Below are 19,010 nucleotides of genomic sequence, written 5' to 3'. Positions count from 1 at the left end.
TCTCTATCCATCCAAACATATACTGTGCATTATGTGTGAAGCCCTGGAGATACAATCCCTGCCTGCTTTCCAGGGGGAGAGAGACAAGCGAACCACACATGAGAAGAACACGAAGAAGGCTCACAACAGACTTGGGTACCAGTCTGGTCAGGGAGCACCCAGGCTGGGGATGAGCTGAGAAGGGGAGTCAGGGAAGACCCCTTCAGTTCAGGATCTTACAGAAGCCTTCAACATCTTTATAAGACAAGAATTACACTTATTTTTTCACATGAGGAAACTGATGCTCAGATGGGTTGGGCAAACTGCCTACGATGAGTCCACACAGTTTGTAAGTGGCAGAACCAGGATTTAAAAACCAGGCCCGTGGTCCCCAGAGCCCTGACACTGAGCTGCCCCTCTGAGCTCTAACACGCCAAAGAAGGGCTTGAAAATGGCCTGTTCTGAATCTAGCAGCCCAGGTGATCCTTGTTAAACATGAACTGCCCTGTGAACTGGCCTGCCCCTGCCTCTTGGACCTCATGTTCTAAATGATTCCTCAACTCCTTGCTCGCCCTGTCCGGCCACGTGGTCTCTTTGATGTGCCTCAAACACAACAGGCGCACGCTTGTTGCAGGGAGTCTGCATTTGCTGTTCTCTCTCCCTGGAGAGCTCATCCCCTGCACAGCTGAATAGCTTTCTTCCTCGGGCCCATCCTCAGCGGCATCTCTGAGTAGAGCTGACCTTGAGCCTCCTACTTGAAACTGCTTTCCTCTATCCCACCCGCACCCCACCACACACACACACACCTTGGGCCTCCCCAGCCCTCTCTTCCATGCTTTCTTTCTCAACATTGCATTTATCACCACTTAACATATCGTGTAATTTACCTATTGGTCTGGGCTCTCTGCCTCGACCTACCTGAATATAAGCTTGGTGAGAGTAGGGAAATTTCTTCTGTTCCCTGGGATGCCGGGCACGGAGCAAGGTACTCAACACGTATGTGTTGAATTAGGCTGAAAGCAGAATTGTTGCAGGCATGACCCATACCTGTACTGCTTATGCGTGGACAGTGGCCCGACATCTCCCACATGAGATGCTGCCGACTTGGTGGAAGGGGGTCAGAAGAAGCCAGCCCAGGGGCTACAGGGAGCTCATTCTTAAATCAGTGCCATGCAAAGGTGCCCGAGTGAGTCCTCTTCCCTGGCACGTGCTGAGGAGACGCAGACACTACCCACCTGGATGCTACTACCTAAGGAGGCCCATCAGGGCTCTCGATCTCAAGGTGTGGTCCTGGGTGAAGGGGACACCTCAGACCGAGAAGTTAGGGGAAGTAAAGTGTAGCCTATGTTTCTGCCTTCTCCCAAAGTGCTAAAAAACAAAAAACTCTGCCTAGCCACTCAAGGAGGTCCTTATTCTCCCAAGTTAAGCTCCACCTGTTTGCAGAAGGGCTCTCTTCTTACACTGGCCTTTTGTACCCCAGGTTTAGGAAACCTCACCAAAGCTACCGAAAGAAAACCATAACAGTTCAATCCTCCAGGAGTTCTCAGACAGCAAAGGGTGGACTCTCAACCTGCCTACAGAGTGACTGCAGGAGTGAGATGTTCTAAGCATCTTGGTGTCTGCTGAGTCTAGAGAAGGATAAATGGTGAAGACCGAAGCACAAAAAAGATCGCACAAGGTCAAACAGCAAACGCATTCAAGGGGAGGGAGAGTGTACACTTTTCATCAGGGAGGAGCTCGTGCCACAGAGTGTATAACGTCTCCCAAACTCCAAATGCAACCTCAGGCTAATCCCTCGTATCAGTAAAAATCCTGGCCACGTAGATTAAACTGGGGTGAGGTGGGGGTGGAAACGAGGGTGATGCGTAATAATAATGCGAAAGCCCTAAGTACTGACTTCACAAAATCCTAAGGCACTTAAAGGGTGACTTTCATAAGTGAAATTCTACAAAGGAACCCAAACCACTGCAAGACAGTTTCCAAAAAGCAAACAAAACCTCACTGAGAGATGGGACTATAATTTCTGGAGTTTGCATCAGTCTGTTTTCTGTAGTTAGGAACTAAGCGTGTCTGGTTTGGGTTACAAAGGCAGTGTTCCACTATAAAAACCTGCTGGTTGCCATGACAACGAACAACTCTGTTCCTCCCTTTTCGGCAGCATTCTGCTTACATCTGAGTCAAATCAAAGGACCTATCTGTGGTGCCCAGGGTTTAGTATTTCCTTTGCACGAGGATGTAACGATACATACACACACATATACTCATATACAAAGCACATCATCAAAGGGCTAATCAGAGGGGAACCAAAACCTCAAAAATGGGTACCACCTGTCCTTCTCTCAGTCACATCCTACAAACATCTATCAGGAGACACTCATGCAGGAGAGTGTGAGCATGAAGGAGGTGGGCCAGGAAGCCTTAACAGCGGACACCTACTCCTTCCCGTCTAGAGCCTCTCAGGGTGGACTCTGGGTCAATTCTTTCCAGAAGGGCCCATGTGAGGTCAGGGCTCCCTGGAGCACTTCCATTTTCTGTGTACAAGTCTGTCCTCCTGAGCCTGAGCACCTCCAGGGCAGTGCCCACGTCTGACCGGTCTTAGGGCCCAGCCCAGCGCTGAGCACCCAGTGAAGCTCTTAGGACAATGAAGGGGGAACTGGAATAAGGGAGCCTCTCCTCATATTTTCTACGGAGACCTCGAGTTGGAACACATCCTGCTTCAAATCATCCCTGCCTAGGAAGAAAGCCAGGGAATTCTAGATCCATGCTCTAGGGTGTGCAGCGTGGGACCTACAATGCAGCGCTGCTACTGGTTTCTGTCACTGGGGTCACAAGTCTTGACCACTGACCCTTCCCCAGACCTGGGGCAAAACAAAGAGTAAATGAGAAAGTTATAGCATTACTGTGATGTATCTTCTCCTTTTCAGGACAAAGGCTGCTCATCATTTAGCTAGATTTAACTGCAAAACAATGTTTGTTTTAGAAAAGCTATGAAAATACCAAAAAGCCAGCGGAAGAAAAATAAAGCACCCAACGCTCTACTTACCCAGAGGTAACCAGTGTCTAGATTTGGGTTTCTATGTCACTATCCTTTCAGCGGTTGTTGCAGTTCTGCCTAATGGTTCAAGGCAAAGGCTCATGAAGGCAGACCAATCGGGGTTCAAGTTCCAGCCTTTCCATTTCTTACTGGTATGATCATGCTTGAGTTATTTACCCCTGTTTGAGCCTCAGTTCTTCATCCATAAAATGAGGATAACTGTACCTACTTTTTGGTACTGTTGTAAAAATTATCGTAACCCACGTAAGCCCTTGTCACACTGCCAGCAGAACTACTCACTTCTGCTAGCTTTATTCACATTCTATTTGTATGTGCCACTTCACAAACAAAAATGGTATCTTCTGTGCACATATTTTGAAAACTTTTTCAATCAACGTAAAAGCATGACCTCTTGACATGTCAATGAATATACTTCTATAAACTGATGGCTTTAATTCTAAAACAAGAGCTTTGACAGACATTAACGAGAGTATAGATGCTTAAGTTCTTGGCATGGTCCAAAAAACTGCCTACTAGCAAACTCAAAATAACTTTATATGTGCTTTCAGAAAAAATTAAAATGCGTACAAACTTTAAACAAATACTATTCAACATCTACATAAAATCTAACATCATTATGAAAATCTTCTATGACAAATATTAAAACATGACTTTAAGAAATCACTCCTGTAAATAAAGTTACTTGACAAAGCTATTTAAGAATAGATGGTAAGGCTGAAGATATTCTTTTTCCTCTGCCCCAGGAATGTCACTTCTAAGTTATCTTTCCTAGAGAAATCCTCCCACAAGTATACAGACCTTCTCAGAATCAACCTGCCTGTCCACCATTAGGAGAATGGCTATCAACAGACTCTGGTTTACTCATACACTGAAATAATGTACAGCAGTAAAAAATGGAAATGAAGTTGAATAAGTGTATAAACACCATGTTGGAAAAAATAACCAGTTACAAAAGATTGCATTTATATATAAATGCAATTATATAATATTTAATCCAAAATACAAACTATACATTGCTTACGGATTCTCGCAATGTATAAAAACATACAAAGGAATGAAACACAACAAATTCAGCTTACAGAGACCTCTGAGGAAATAGGAAGGGAGAAGCCATCCAGACGTTGTATCTGGGACCATTTATCTCTTAAAAACAAGTGACAGGGCTTCCCTGGTGGCGCAGTGGTTGGGAGTCCGCATGCCGATGCAGGGGACACGGGTTCGTGCCCCGGTCCGGGAAGATCCCACGTGTTGCGGAGCGGCTGGGCCCGTGAGCCATGGCCGCTGAGCCTGCGCGTCCGGAGCCTGCGCTCCGCAACGGGAGAGGCCACAGCAGTGAGAGGCCCGCGTACAGAAAAAAAAAAAACAAAAACAAGTGACAGAAATCTGGTGTAAACATGGCAAAATGTTAACACCTGTTACATCTAGGAGGTAGGTCTATGAGCACCACACTTTAAAAAAAGGTCTTCTCCATATCCGAAGCATTTAGTAATTAAAAATAAAGTTGTCTACTATTTAACCACAACTTTGGTTAATGATTTGACACAGGTTTTCCTCATGCTCAGAACATCCTTCCCTGGTTTACTTTTAAAATATGGTGTAAGTTGCTGTTTCTGATGGGCCATTTCATTACCTTATAATTTTGGAATCTGATGTCACTGCATTTACTTCCACAGGACATTAACTTCAACCTTAAATTAAATTTAACAAGCAAAGCAAGCATAAACTTAAGAAAATTAAAATCCACTGAGAGTTTAATAAGCTAGCTGCCCTAGAAAAACATCCAGGCTCATTTTAGGCTACTGTACAAATAAACTAAGGAGCAATTACTTTAAAGAATTATTTACTAACAAAGTAATTGTGATTTCTGAAATGTCCAAAGTATCACAAAATAAAATAATCTTTGTATACAGATTTAGTATCTCTGTCTTTCAACAATATATGTATTATTCTTATTTAGCAAATCTGTTACCATTAAAATCACCCCAAATTTGCAACAAATTATTTCAAAAATGAAGGCTGAGAAGGCATCAACGTTAATTTAAAGGAAGCTACATAAATACAAGATTATTTCATTCATCTATTTGCCCAAAGCAAAGTTTCAAAGTATGTCTGTTGGAATGGTGGGCTCAGTTGCAAAACCATCCTTTAAACAGCACAAGGCTGAAGAGTTCTCCTTTTAACTCCTTCTTTAAAAATAAGAGCTTAGGGACTTCTCTGGTGGCACAGTGGTTAAGACTCTGCGTTCCCAATGCAGGGGGCCCAGGTTCAATCCCTGGTCAGGGAACTAGAACCCACATACATGCCACAACTAAGGAGCTGGTGACCCACAACTAAGGAGCCCACCTGCCGCAACTAAGGAGCCCGTCTGCCACAACTAAGACCCAGCGCAACCAAATAAACAAATAAATATTTTTAAAAAATAAGAGCTTAGGGCTTCCCTGGTGGCGCAGTGGTTGAGAGTCCACCTGCCGATGCAGGGGACATGGGTTCGTGCCCCGGTCCGGGAAGATCCCACATGCCGCGGAGCGGCTGGGCCCGTGAGCCATGGCTGCTGAGCCTGCGTGTCCGGAGCCTGTGCTCCGCAATGGGAGAGGCCACAACAGTGAGAGGCCCGCGTACCGCAAAAAAAAAAAAAAAAAAGAAAAAAAAAATAAGAGCTTAATTCGAGCCCTGAGTACTTAAAAAACTTTCTTGCTATTAGACCATTTTAAATGGCCAGAGTGCTAGTCAAATTTCTCGACAGAACTTAATGTTCCCACCTACCCAAACAGTAGGAACACTTCGGGATATTAGAAACAGAAAATGATTTGGTGTTAAGTAAGAGCCCTCATGGCTCCCCAGGTTGTAACAGGACATAAATGAGCCACCTGAATGAAAGAAGACTCTCACTTTAATTCTGGTGCCCACATAACCAACAGATGCCAATTCAGTGAGTACCTCTAAACTGCTCAGCACATGAGGTAAATTTTGGCTGGCTTTATACAACAAATAGTACTTGATAATTTGCTTCAGTCAGGAGGTTCTGACAAGCACAGTGCCTTTCCAAAATGAAAATACACGTAATAAAAGCACACTCATTCCACCATTAACACGCTCTTGGGTCAGCTTAAGAAATGTTAAAGTGTTCATTTCGAGGCACAATCAACAGTTTCAACCTCCCTCTGTGTCAGACACAGGGATTATAAGCCATGTGAACCTCTCAATAATTAACTTAGGTGCACAGAACAACCCCTAAACATCTACTGATATTAACAAGCCACAGGAGTAACCTACAAATAAGGATAATTAAGCCAAACAAAGCAACAGCTCATTACCTACAAACATGAAATCTTGTTTTATTTATTTTAACATGCGTCATAAACCAACTTAAATTCCTAGTACCGAGGACAGCATAAGGGTGCTATATATGCTTACTAAGTGAGAGGGCCACAAGCTTGAAAGTAGTCTGCTGAAAGTCATTCCTGCTCTTTCATCTCCAGAGCTAGGATGGTGGACCACAATGATTAAGGCAGCACAGAGGGCTTAGGAAACAACACATACTCTTTATACTGTAAAGAATATGTAGAACTTGTTGAGAGGTAACATCTACTTCAAAAGAATTGAAAGCAAATTTTTTTTTTAAATGACAAACTTTACCATCTCTTCTCCTTTACCTTTTGGTCTTTCCTTACAGTAGGTGATACTGGAATCATGCCTGTTGAAAGTTTCTAAATGCATGAGCTACAGTTCTCAAAATGCTCATTTCAAATCCTGGATGAAGGTGTGGGAGGGAGGGGGGATATCAACCCAGAATAAATGAACCAAAATTATAACCTTTGATTCAATACTTTTAAAACAGGAGAAAGAAATTTATAAAAATGAAACTCTACATATGGACAGCAGTGTATTTTTAAAGAGAAGTAACTATGCAAAAAATGGTGCAGGGCTAACTATGTCATTTATGTGTAGACATCTTAAAGAGAATCAAATTCTAACTGGATCAAGATTAAAATACATAAAAACAAAAATCATAAAACGTATTTAAAAAACATGCTGTTTTGGTTTTTTAAAGGCTCTTAAAATCTGGAAGGCCATTCTAAGAATGACACAAACCTGTAAGCCCTAAAATTTTTAAATTTCTTCATGGCAAAGTCTGGTTAATATTTATTTGGTGTTCGGTATATGCTAGCTCTATACGCACACAACGTGTCATTAAATCAGTGTGGAAGGCAGAATTCTAAGAGAGCCCCCAAGATTCCTACCCACTGGTGTATACACCCTGTCAGATAACCTCTCCTTGTATATGAGCAAGACGTATGACTATGATGGCATTTTACTCCCATAATTAGGTTACATTACATGGCAAGGGTGAAAGAATTTTGCAGATTTAATTAAGGTTCCTAATCAGTTGATTTTAGTTCATCAAAAGATGGAATAACTGAGTGGGCCTGGCCTATCAGGTGAGCCCTCTAAAAGAGCCCTTGTCTGGAGGTAGTGCAACAGAGACGCTCTCCTATTGGCCTTGAAGAAACAGCCTACCATGTTGTGGAGAGGGCCACATGGCAGGGAATAGTAGGCAGCCTCTGGGGGCTGAGGGCCTCAGTCCTACAACTGCAAGGAACTTAACTGGGTAAACAACCAGTGAGCTTGGAAAAGTATTCCAAGCCTCAGACAAAACTGTGGGCCTGGTTGACACCTTGATTTTAGGCTGATGAAACTGACCAGAGGATGCAGGTAAGCTGGGTCTGGACTCTTGGCCCATGGAAACCATGAGATGATAAATGGGTGTTGTTTTAAGTTGCTAGATTTGTAGTAATTTGTTATGCAACAGAAAATTAACAGTCAGAAATGACAAACTGGAAAAAATGTAGGTGCAAACAACCTATTTAATAAGAAACTTCTACAAATCAAACTAAGAGATGAATAACCCAATAGATAAATGGCCAGAATACATAAACAGGTAGTTCACAATAAAGACAAATGTTTTTTAAGTGTGTGAAAATATAATTAACACATTGTACTACAATTACATAAGATGTAACCCTTGGGAGAATACGGGTTGGGTAGAGGGGTGGTACACGGACATTTCTGTACTATTTTTTTGCAACTTCCTGTGGGTCTGTAATTATTTCAAAATAAAAATTTAAAACTACAATCAACCTCATTCGTATCAGGAAAAATATAAATTAAAATGAGGTACCAGTTTTCACCTACCAGATTGGTGAAGATCAACAAACTTTACAGTACACTGTGTGTTGGAAAGATGTGAGCTGAGGCATGTTCATACACTGACCGTAACATAAACTGTATCAGTTTCGCTCTCTGCTGCACAGGGGCGGTGTTCAACTTCACAACAGCATGATTTAAAATGCACACACCCTTTGATGAACAATCCCACGTTTAAGTATTTAGCCTATTAACATATTCTTCACGCGTGGGAAAAGAAGCATGCCAAGGGCAGTCAATGAGGTGCCTATAATAATCAAAGATTGGAAGTAATACAAGTATCCTTTAGTAAGGAAATGGTTAAATAAATTATGGAATACCCATATAGTGGAGTCCTGTACAGCAATTATAACAAGGTCGATTAATCTGCATTGATACGGATCAAGAGTAGAATACACTTTCCAGCTTCTGAAGTCCTGTAGAGCATACCCACACCCACTCATTCGGTCAGTATTCACAAGCCCCAACTATGTACCAGCCTCCATGTCTGGATAAAAAACATAACCATCCCCATGTGAGAGAATGAAGCAAGTGCCCAAGGCAGAAAGGGGAGGCATGGGAGCCCACAAAGAAAGGAGACCAGAGCTCAAGGGCAGAGAGAGGGTGAAAGACAAAGGTCAGATGAAGAGGCTCTGGTGTCAGGGTAAGAAGCTGAAGGATTTAAAGCAAGATATTGACAAGACACTATGCAAAGCATACAGTTACTCTAAAAATAAAGCAGTGGTCCAGCTGGAGAAGCTCATGATCAGGAGACCATGCATGATTTCACGAGAGGCGTCTTAAGGTACCTCAACTTGAGCACTTGCGGTAAGCTGAGTCGCCCAGGCACACCCCTTCACCTCACGCCTGTCGATGTGCTGAGACCTACAGAGCCAGGAGGACAGCATGAAGTCCTCTTGAAACATGCCAGCTTGTGGGGTGGATTCAAAGGACGTACATAAGACATCTTCCTCACTTGGAGAAATATTTACAAGTAGATGTCTCAAGCATCCAGACAAGCTTTCCTTAACCACGTTCCTTTACAGCTCTTCACCCAATATTTAAGAACGGAGTCAAAGCAGCAAACTATTCGACTGCATTTCTTCAACCTTCCTCTGTCTCCTGTGCTTTTAATGGTTGAAGCTTTCGAGCACTTTGCCTGATGCCAATGCACAGCCTGAACAGCTCTTACTGAATGGGCCTCATATGTTCAGATAAATTAAAATCGATGCCAACTAGTGATTCAGTCTCAAATCGAGGCCACCTGTTCCAATTAGTGAGATTAAAATAGTACGCCACTGAAGCCGAGTTCCAAGCCTTCTGGATTATGACAACATCTTTACAAAGACAGAGAAAGAGGGACTTTTGGTCCCAACACACACTTGCACACACATGAGTAAATATACCGAGGTGTTGAAGCATAGCTTTCACTAAGGGCAGACTTTATTTTTGGACAAGTGCTTATATCAGATTTTCTGAGAAAGGATGCAGCTCAAGGCATCATTTAGTTTCCTTACGTTACAACATGCCTACAGATACAGCTTAATTAGATTCAACTTTACTTCAGAGAAACACAGAGCTTAAATTTCTTCTCCACCCACTTTCTGTCCTTGCCTGAATCTCCCAAAGAATCCGCATCTTCTGGATATCCATTCTTTAGCCTCAGGCCTTCCCTGGGTCATGGGAAGACTAGAAACACAGCCTGGAACACAACTCTTGTTTTCCCAACCTCCCCCAAGTATCCCTACGCAGACAAGACTGCCTTCAACTCAACAGGGTGCACTTTTGTTCATCCCAAAACATTCAATTATTCAAATTTTCACAATCCATGAGAAGAAAAGAAATATATTTCTAAGCATTTTCTAGGCAAACGGTCTAAGAGAACTGTTTCATAAAGGAAGGGAGATGATACATGAACACCAGTGTTTTCCTCAATGATTCTGAATCATTTTAGGAGGACAAAAATGAAAGCGTTAAACACACAGAATCACCGGGAGCGAGTCAGTCCCTTGAAAACAGTCCTCAATCCAACACAGCTGCTTCAGTCCAGGAGAAAGTCTTGTTCTGCACTAACAGCTCCCTGACAAAGCTCCCGCATTTGCTAATCTTTTTCATCTGGTGCTGCAGGCCTCAGAGGCCCAGACAGTATTCAGCTAGAGTAGTCACATGGATACTGTAAAGATAAAATTTTAAGGAGTGAATGGATTTAGAAATATTAAGTAAATAAGGGTACAGGTGGCCCGAAGCTGTTAGTAGGAGGCGTGGGAATGAGTGAAGTCTGGGGAACTCTGCGGTAGACAAAGAATGACTCAATGTCAGAACAACAAACGCTGTGATGGGTTTCCCAATGCCACTTCTCACAGTCATTCACACAGCTGGTAGGTGGAGAAGCTGACATTCCAGCTTGGCTCCAAAGTCCAGACTCTGAACCCTTCACTCCAGCCCTCAAATCGAGAAGTAAACTGTGTTAAGTGAGGTTGGGGATAAAAAGGAAAAAGTGGTTGAGAAAATTTAAGAAGTAAACCACTGGATGTGGTGGACGAGGGGGGCTGATTGACAGGGCTTCCCATGCATCCAGTTTGGGGGCTGGCTGTATGGGAAAAGTATTCATCAGGAATTGCGGGGGATTGGAGAGAACGAGTTAAGTCTGACACACAGACTTCGAGGTGCCTGTGGAACATCTGGGTACGCTGGGGTAAAGCCGCACCTAGGTTGGGCTCTCAAGTCAGCATGTTAAGACAGGAACCACACACACTTTCACTCAGGGAGGCATGTCCCTCGGATGGGCACTGGACGTGCCATCTCTCAAAAGGCCGATGGACCCCATCCCTGTCTTCCCCCGGGGTTGCAGCACATGACTATTTCTTCAGCGAAGAACCAGATGATGTTTTCGGTTTGTGTTTACAGGCTCTGTTATATGGAAATTATATATACCAAAGCCACTTGGTGCTGGAAGATGCTCTCAAAAGAGACTCACAGGAACGGAGAGCTTCAGAGGTGACAGAAGACTGGGGATGAATTCTAAGTGAAGTCCGTATATGATATATTCCAAGACTTCTGCATGTGGTATATGTTTTTTCCCAGTACCCTTACCCAACAGGTAGAAGGTCAGACAAAGATGAACTCACTTCTCAAAACTTTATTTTGAAAAAAAAAAAAAAGACAATAAAAGTGACCTCAGAAAAGATAATTTTTAAAAAGCAGCAGCAGATCCAGTGCAGCTAAGTAGTTTGATATATGAACTGTTACCCCTCCTCTTCACTCCAGCCCCACCAAAAATCTGGAAATAAATTCAGAAGGATAATGGCCCAACACTAAATCATTCAAAGTCAGCCTTTTTCATCTAAAAATCACAAAATTTTAAATCTGTTCATCAATTAATTCTCTACTGAAAATAGTTAGAAATTCCCATTTCACCCGAGTTCAATTTTGAGATGTTTATCACACGTAACTTAGCAATTAACTTGGTATTTAACAATGTTTTAAGCAGTTTTCTTTAAAGAAATTCTCTTCTAAGAGGGAAGCTGATATAATGGTTAGTCCTAATCAGTCTGTATTAGTTACGTAATTTCACCTGTTACAGTCTGGCTGGATGTCCCTTTCCTACTTCTGCAAGTGGAATGGTCTGGAGTTAATGTCTGAATTCTCCTTCAGTTCTAACACGGTGAAACCTTTGAGTCTAAGTTACCAACCCTCTGCCTTAAGTATGAGAAGCGTATGCCTTCAGCTCAGTGAAGTTCAAGTCCTACAGGGAGATCCTGTGAGGCCAGAACGTGACTCAGTTGTCACAAGGAGGAACGACCCTCGTTGTGTACTTCAACTGCTCATCCTCCAGAGACCAAAGACCAGGTAGAAGATTCCTTGACAATGTCTTTAAATCATAAGCTTATTTAACAGCCTTGAAGATGGCCCCAACTACTGTCAAAATTCTTACATCTTAGGCATTATAAAAAGTTCATAAATCGTGCATTCTCCAAATGCTTACTGGGAACATACAACTATCTGCAAAGCACTGGCAAAGTGCTGTGTCCAGGAATCCCGAGCGCACAATTTTGGCTGGGCACCCTGTGGAAGTTGAGCAATCCATCCCCAAGCAATCAGCAGGCTTATTAGGACTGAACTGCTCGTACTTCCCTGGTGGCGCAGTGGTTAGGAGTCCACCTGCCAATGCAGGGGACACGGGTCTGATCCCTGGTCGGGAAGATCCCACATGCTGCAGAGCAACTGAGCCTGCGTGCCACAACTACTGAGCCTGCGCTCTAGGGCCTGTGTGCCCCAACTGCTGAGCCCACGTGCTGCAACTACTGAAGCCCGCGCGCCTAGAGCCCACGCTCCGCAACAAGAGAAGCCACCGCAGTGAGAAGAGTAGCCCCAGCTCGCCGCAACTAGAGAAAGCCCGCATGCAGCAATGAAGACCGAACGCAGACAAAAAAATAAAATAAAATAAGACTGAGCTGCTCTCCAATACTCAGCTCAAAAGCACAAGATTGGGAAGCGGTTAAAATGCCAGCTCTGTTATTAGATCTGGGTTCATCAAACCCTGGTTCCACCATTTCCTAATAGCCACAGGGCCTTGGACAATTTACTTAACCCATCTGGGCCTTAACTTCCTCATCCGTAAAATGGAACTATAAATAGGATATTGTGAGGATTAAGGAGGTAGTGCATTTAAAGTGCTTAATATTGTGCCTGGTGTATAGTAAGGAATTGGTACACGTTGGCTATTATCACCATTGCTGCATTCTTTTCTTCATTTACTTGTTTTTTGCCTTCTTACAGAGGAATAATCAACACACACACTACATTCTCCTTCAGGTAGCATTTCCCTCCCCCAGGTCAGTGGAAGCAGCTGGATTATGCACAGATCATGCACAACTATGATGTTCCTTTTCTGAGGAATGTGAAGTCCTCATTCTGATTCACAGTACAGTGATCTATGGTTCTCTTCTCTCTCACCACCCGCCTCTCCGCTGACAACATGAAAACACAGTTAAGAAACAGCAGGGCTGAAAGCTACAGCCTCTCCTAAGTTAAGACTTGGGCAATATCCACCTAGAAAGATGAGGCTGATTTCTGACCTTAAGAGCAGCCCTGGAAATCCAGGCGGTGGATCTGAAGCAAAGAAGTCCTGCGATCCAACTTGGTAGGAGCTGTTTTGGTGTTCTACAGTGGATGTGACAAGCAAGCATGCTGGTGGACTGCAGTACGCTCCGATCTAAAGGGAGAACCGGTGAGACTGCAGCAAAGCATCGCTCAAAAAACATGCACCGCATCAATCGTTCGTGTTGCACTTAAGAAAATTCTGACTTGGACATTCATCTATTCACCGTTCCTTTAATTAACTCTTGAGAATAAAACAAATCACTGATTAAAAGTGTACTCACACAACACTTACTCAGCTTACCACTTTACCAGGTCAGTGTCACCTACAACAGAAGTTCAGCTTCCACTCACTCTGGTTCCTGCCCAGGGAGTAAGCATGCGATCATCAACTTACTACACCACTGCCCAACCATTTCCATGGTGAGAAGGGATCTGACATCCGCTTCTTCCTGACTGCCTCTGGCCATTACTCAACTTACTACACCACTGCCCAACCATTTCCATGGTGAGAAGGGATCTGACATCCGCTTCTTCCTGACTGCCTCTGGCCATTACTCGTCCTGCAATTCTGGATCAATTTCCAAACCTCAGCATGTGTAAAGATGTACTGCAAGTAGCAACCATGCCCAACACAGGTTTTACTTCAGATGCTAGAGGCTACTTACTATCATCACTTCCTCCTGTAAAAGAGAAGGGTATTTCCTGGGGCCACAAGTATAAATAAGATACACTCACCAGATACTAAGTTTCCAGAGGGGCCAGACTGTTTCATTCACCCTTATATTCCTGATGCCTGCAGCTAGCCCAGAGAAGGTGCTCACAAATATTTGCTGAATGAAACTTCTTGCTCTCCAAGTGCCAGGGTCTATAGTTTATAAACATGTAAACAATCAATTGATGAGGAATGTGCAATGGAGGGAGGTACCAAATGCTAAAAGTGCCAGAAAAGTCTCTATATTCACAAAATGAGAGTCTTTTCATTTCCAAGCTTATGAATATGTCTTACATAGTAATAACAACAACTGGCCACTATCTATTGAGTTGTCACTGTGGACCTGGCATTTTTAGACATTACTCATTTATTACTCACAACACCTCTATGGTGTGAAAGAGGAAACTAAGACTTAGCATGACTATAAGGTCCAAGGTGACACGGTTAGGAAGCAGCACTGCTAGCACAGAATCTGTCTTCTGCGGGCTAGCCCAATGAAAGTGCTTCTGTAGACAGAACAGTCTGGTCCTTGCAGGCTAGATGGAATAGAAGTTGATGACATCAGAGACCAAAGAGGAAGCTAACGTACCAGTTACCTCTTCCTGAGGTCTTAAGTGGCTAAACTAAGGTGGGATAACTGGGGAACATGGAAGGAACCAATTCCAGAGAAATGTCAAAGATCCAATGGCATGGTTGACAGACTAGAGATGGGGGGAAGGCAGGCACTCAGGACAACTAGCAGTTCTGATTAGTGGTATCAACAGAGCAAGAAAAAAAAAAATTATCCACCTTACATATATGGAGAAAAACAGCTAATACCTGAGTATACACAACCATTGTTTTTACAAATTCTCTTATTGAAGACTCATAATCACTCCCCAAAGTAGGGATTATTATCACCTTTTATAGATGGGGAACTGGAGGCTCAGAAAGGTGAGACCCTGCTCCAGCCGTCACCCAGCTGGGAAGTGTGAAGAGCCAGAATACGATCCAAGTCTTCTGCTCCCAGAGCCACAGCTGTTCACCACTGATACCCAAGTGGCTGAAGATGGTATTTTAGGACATTTAAAATTAGGACTAACAAAAACTTGATTCAGACATAATTGATGAATAAAGACCAGTTGCTGTCTAGAAAGCAGACTGCCTATATTCTTAAAAATATAATAGGGGACTTCCCTGGTAGTCCAGTGGCTAAGACTCCATGCTCCCAATGCAGGGGGCCTGGGTTTGATCCCTGGTCAGGGAACTAGATCCCACATGCCGCAACAAAGAGTTCGCATGCCGCAACTAAAGATCCCGTGTGCGGCAACTAAGACCCAGTGCAGCCAATAAATATTTTTAAAATATAAATAAATAAAAAGATAATAGGCTTTAACTATCTAGGACATAAAAAAAGAAAGCAGGATTCTAATTACAGATGCTCTTTATTTTAAAGCAGAGGGATATTACATTGAGTGCATTGAGTTTTAACATGTACCATTTCTGAGTTTTACCCAGATGAAGTTTAAAAATGTGAACGATCCTGACTTGTCAGCTTAGAGACAACCACAGAATTCATCAGTTATATTAAATTTTCACTAAGGGGGGAAAAATTTAGGTTAATCCACCTGGCTGTAAAAATAGACTTGTACACTGTTAAAATAGTACACTGCCTCATTATTATTCCAGTCTCAAAGGCTTAAACAAGCTCAGCAAGAGAGATGTGTATGTTCCCTGTTTTCTCAACAAAGTATCAATTTTGAACTCAAAAAATGACCGTTCGGTAACCAAGAACTTGATCTCATAGTCTTAGCCCCTGCCTGGGAGGAATCTGCATATCTCTGAAAGTTTATCAGCTCTTCACATGCACCTCCAGTTCTCATTATAGTGTTTTTAGGGGAGCTCATTTACCAAATGAGTCCCTAAAAAAGTTATTTTTAAATCCTGTACTAGATGGTTTATTGCTAAGTCAAGAAGGTGACATCAAGAAATTAAACCTTAGTGCCACTTGATGTTTTCCCTCGGCATTATACACATTCTAAGTGTAAAGAAAATAAATCTTTATAGCTACATCTAAGTGAGTTCCACAAAAGAGGAATTAGAATCATCTAATGGGCTACCTGCTGCACAGGAAACTTACTGCTACCTTTCCTTCATTACAGCAGACTTATTGCTGCCTTCAGGACAGATCAAAATTACATCAGCCCCACTTGAGAAAGGCTCTTAGGAGTTTTCAAAAATGCCACTCATTCTTTCTATTCCCCACTGTCTCAACAATAAATACCCTAAAAGCAGACAGTCAAGAAGTTTAAACGGGGATCTCAGCATCATCAGTGCTGTAGAATCTGTGATCCCTGTCCACTGAAGCTCTAGCCTTCTTTGATCCAATTTCTTCCAGCCCTCACCAGATTTCATGTGCCCAATAAGCTCATTTAGAATAATCAGTACATATAATGTCTAACTCAGTTTTAATACACGGTCTATATAAAAACCAGGTATCTCCATGCTAACAAAACAATGTAGTAGTTTGATACTGTGGGTAGAATTTTAAACAAAATAAGAAACACCCTTCACATAAGGTTGCGGTCCTTTAACAGAAAAAATGGCTGTGGAAATGGAACAATGGCAGATACAGGAGAGATAAAGTCTTCAGCTGACTTACACATCTGCTTTGCCACTTTCCATCTCAGTAGTAAAAAGAGTGAGTTTTGGAAAGTTCCGTGAGTTTTGCCAAATTGCTTAAATGGGCTCAGTGAGCCATCCATCCCTCAAAGATTACTAATCCTGTTGTTTACGCGAAGATCACCACAGTTGTGACAAGAGAAACCAGCTTCCACATTTTTTTCAAATCTGAAATTTCTTCTGTCAGCTACAACATTATGAGCCACCCCTCCCAATTACAAACGCGTTAGAAAAAGATCTTCACCTTTCTTCGCATTTAACACTGTATTCACCAGCAGCCATCCCTCCAAAAACTTCTAACTGTAGGTAACCAAAGATCTTTTATCAATGTTTTCTTCCAAATGGAGTTTCTAGTTATTTTCATGACAAACTGTATGGAACTTTTGAAGAAAGTTTAAAAGATTAAGAGAATTATTTGGGGGGAGGGTAGAGTGAACTGGATGCAGGAGGTAAGTATTATTCCACTAAATATATTTAAACCGAAAAAATTTAAATCATTCCGTTAAATTGATTAACCGATGCGAGCACGACCCTACCTCCGTGAACTTGATGCAGGGAGGCTGGCACTCAAAGGCTGAGATCGGACAAGTGAGCGGTCAGAGCAAAGAACACCCCCTGGTATCCCCCGCCCGAACAAATGCCAGGGTGGAGGAGCTGCTATTCTAAATGGCACTTCAATCAGCCAAGGGGAGAGCGAAGTGTTGAGCCTGGACGATTGAACACCTCAGGAGAATAAAGGTATCCCCGAGGGACCAGCGCTCAGGCTGAGGCCTCCCTCTACGTTCAAGCACTGTACGGCTCGTCTCCGCTGCATACTCTGAAAAGCTATTTTCGCCCACAGCCAAAATCAGCAACAGCAAATTACCCTGCAAACAATGGAGAGGGCGCCGGCTCCGCACTGCTAAAAACTCTGAAGAGGCAGCGCGCAGAATGACTTTTCACTGGGGCAGAGCCGGGAGGAGCGGCCGCGGGAAACCGGGAAGCTGGTCCGCCGCCCCTCCGCGCTCCGGCCGCGCGCAGCGCGCGGGCTCCGGCCACCAGCCCCGAGCCCGAAATCCCCGACGGCAGCGGAGACGCGGCGGCAGCACCGGAGCTTACAAAGAGGGAAGGAGGCCGTCCTCCGCGAACCCCGTGCCGCGGATGGCGGGATCCCCTCGCGTCCCCCACCGCGCGGCGGGCGCTGCCTGGCAGAGAGGGCGGCGGAGCGCCGGCCGTCGGGGAGACCCGGGCGCGCTGGGACCGACGAGCGGAAGAGGACGGCGGGCGGTGCTTTGCGCCACTCCCGCCCGGGAGGGGGACCTGGGATCTCGGAACCGCGGGCCGGGCTCCCACTCCCCACTTCCCAAGCCCGTCAGCTCGAACTGAGCGGGGAAGCCCGGACTCGGGGCCGCCGGGAAGAGAGGGAGGGAGGCGGAGAAACGCGCAGGGCGACGTCGTTCCCGCGGGAGCCCAAGCCCACCCGGCCTCGCCCCTCGGCCGGGCGCCCCCACCGCCACTCCGCGCGCGCCTCTCACCCGGCTCTTGCAGCGGTGGTGCCGGCCCGGGTCGGAGTAGGTCCGGTCCACGGTGAGCGCCGTGTCGCTGCCCGGCATCTCGGCGCTCGCGCTGGGAACTTTCCCGGGGCCCCGTGCCGCCGCGCCGCGAGCTGCCTGCCGTGCTCGGGCTCGGGCTCGCCGGGGGTGAGCCTCGGCCAGGGGGCGGCGCGGGCTACCGCAGATGCTACAGACAGCCTCGCTGCCGCCCTGCGCCGCCACCGCCGCCGCCGCCGCCTTGGGGTGGGGGTGGAAGGCGGGGCAGGGACGCGAGAGTCTCCTCCCCCTTCCCCTCTCCGCCCCTCCCCCTGCGCGCCCCGCCCGCACGAGACTACTCTCCAGGTGCTGCTGTTTGCCTCCCTCCCTGGCTGAAACTTGATTCCACCCCCTCCCACACTGCCCTTTTTCCTCAAGAGATGAGCGACATCTCCACTACTTGTTGACTTAATCTGTATGTTTATGATAAAAGATGGATTTTTGGCAAGATGTTGTGAGGCTTGCCTTAAATGCTTCCTTTCGTGTTACTCTTATTCCAAATGCACTTACGGGACATCTTCTATGTGCCAGGCCCTGGAGTAGGGACCAGAGTTGGGTTTTTTTGGTTTTTGGGGGGTTTTTTAAGCACATATTTTTCTTCTTCTGATTCCACTGAGCAAAGAATACACTTCCCCCCTAAACAACGATCTGTGGTGGTGTGTATTTTAATTTTGCATGTCTGGCTCACCTTTATGTTGGAAGCTACTTAAAAGTCAAGACATCTTTTCAGTTTAGTATTCCCTATTTC

General features: G+C 44.6%; 1 protein-coding gene across 1 annotated transcript in view; it reads right to left on the bottom strand.

Annotated features, from left to right (window-relative positions):
• TMCC3 (transmembrane and coiled-coil domain family 3) overlaps window positions 1–18,469 on the bottom strand; it is a 69,298-nt gene extending 50,829 nt beyond the window's left edge. The window contains exon 1 of the mRNA XM_060165025.1: window positions 18,209–18,469. Coding sequence (XP_060021008.1) covers window positions 18,209–18,286 — 78 coding nt within the window. The 5' untranslated portion in view covers window positions 18,287–18,469. The remainder of the gene's footprint in view (window positions 1–18,208) is intronic.
• Window positions 18,470–19,010: the final 541 nt, after the last annotated feature.

This window comes from Lagenorhynchus albirostris, chromosome 11 (assembly GCF_949774975.1).
Source record: "Lagenorhynchus albirostris chromosome 11, mLagAlb1.1, whole genome shotgun sequence".
Lineage (NCBI taxonomy): Eukaryota > Metazoa > Chordata > Mammalia > Artiodactyla > Delphinidae > Lagenorhynchus > Lagenorhynchus albirostris.
This window is presented reverse-complemented; position numbering and strand designations above follow the sequence as displayed.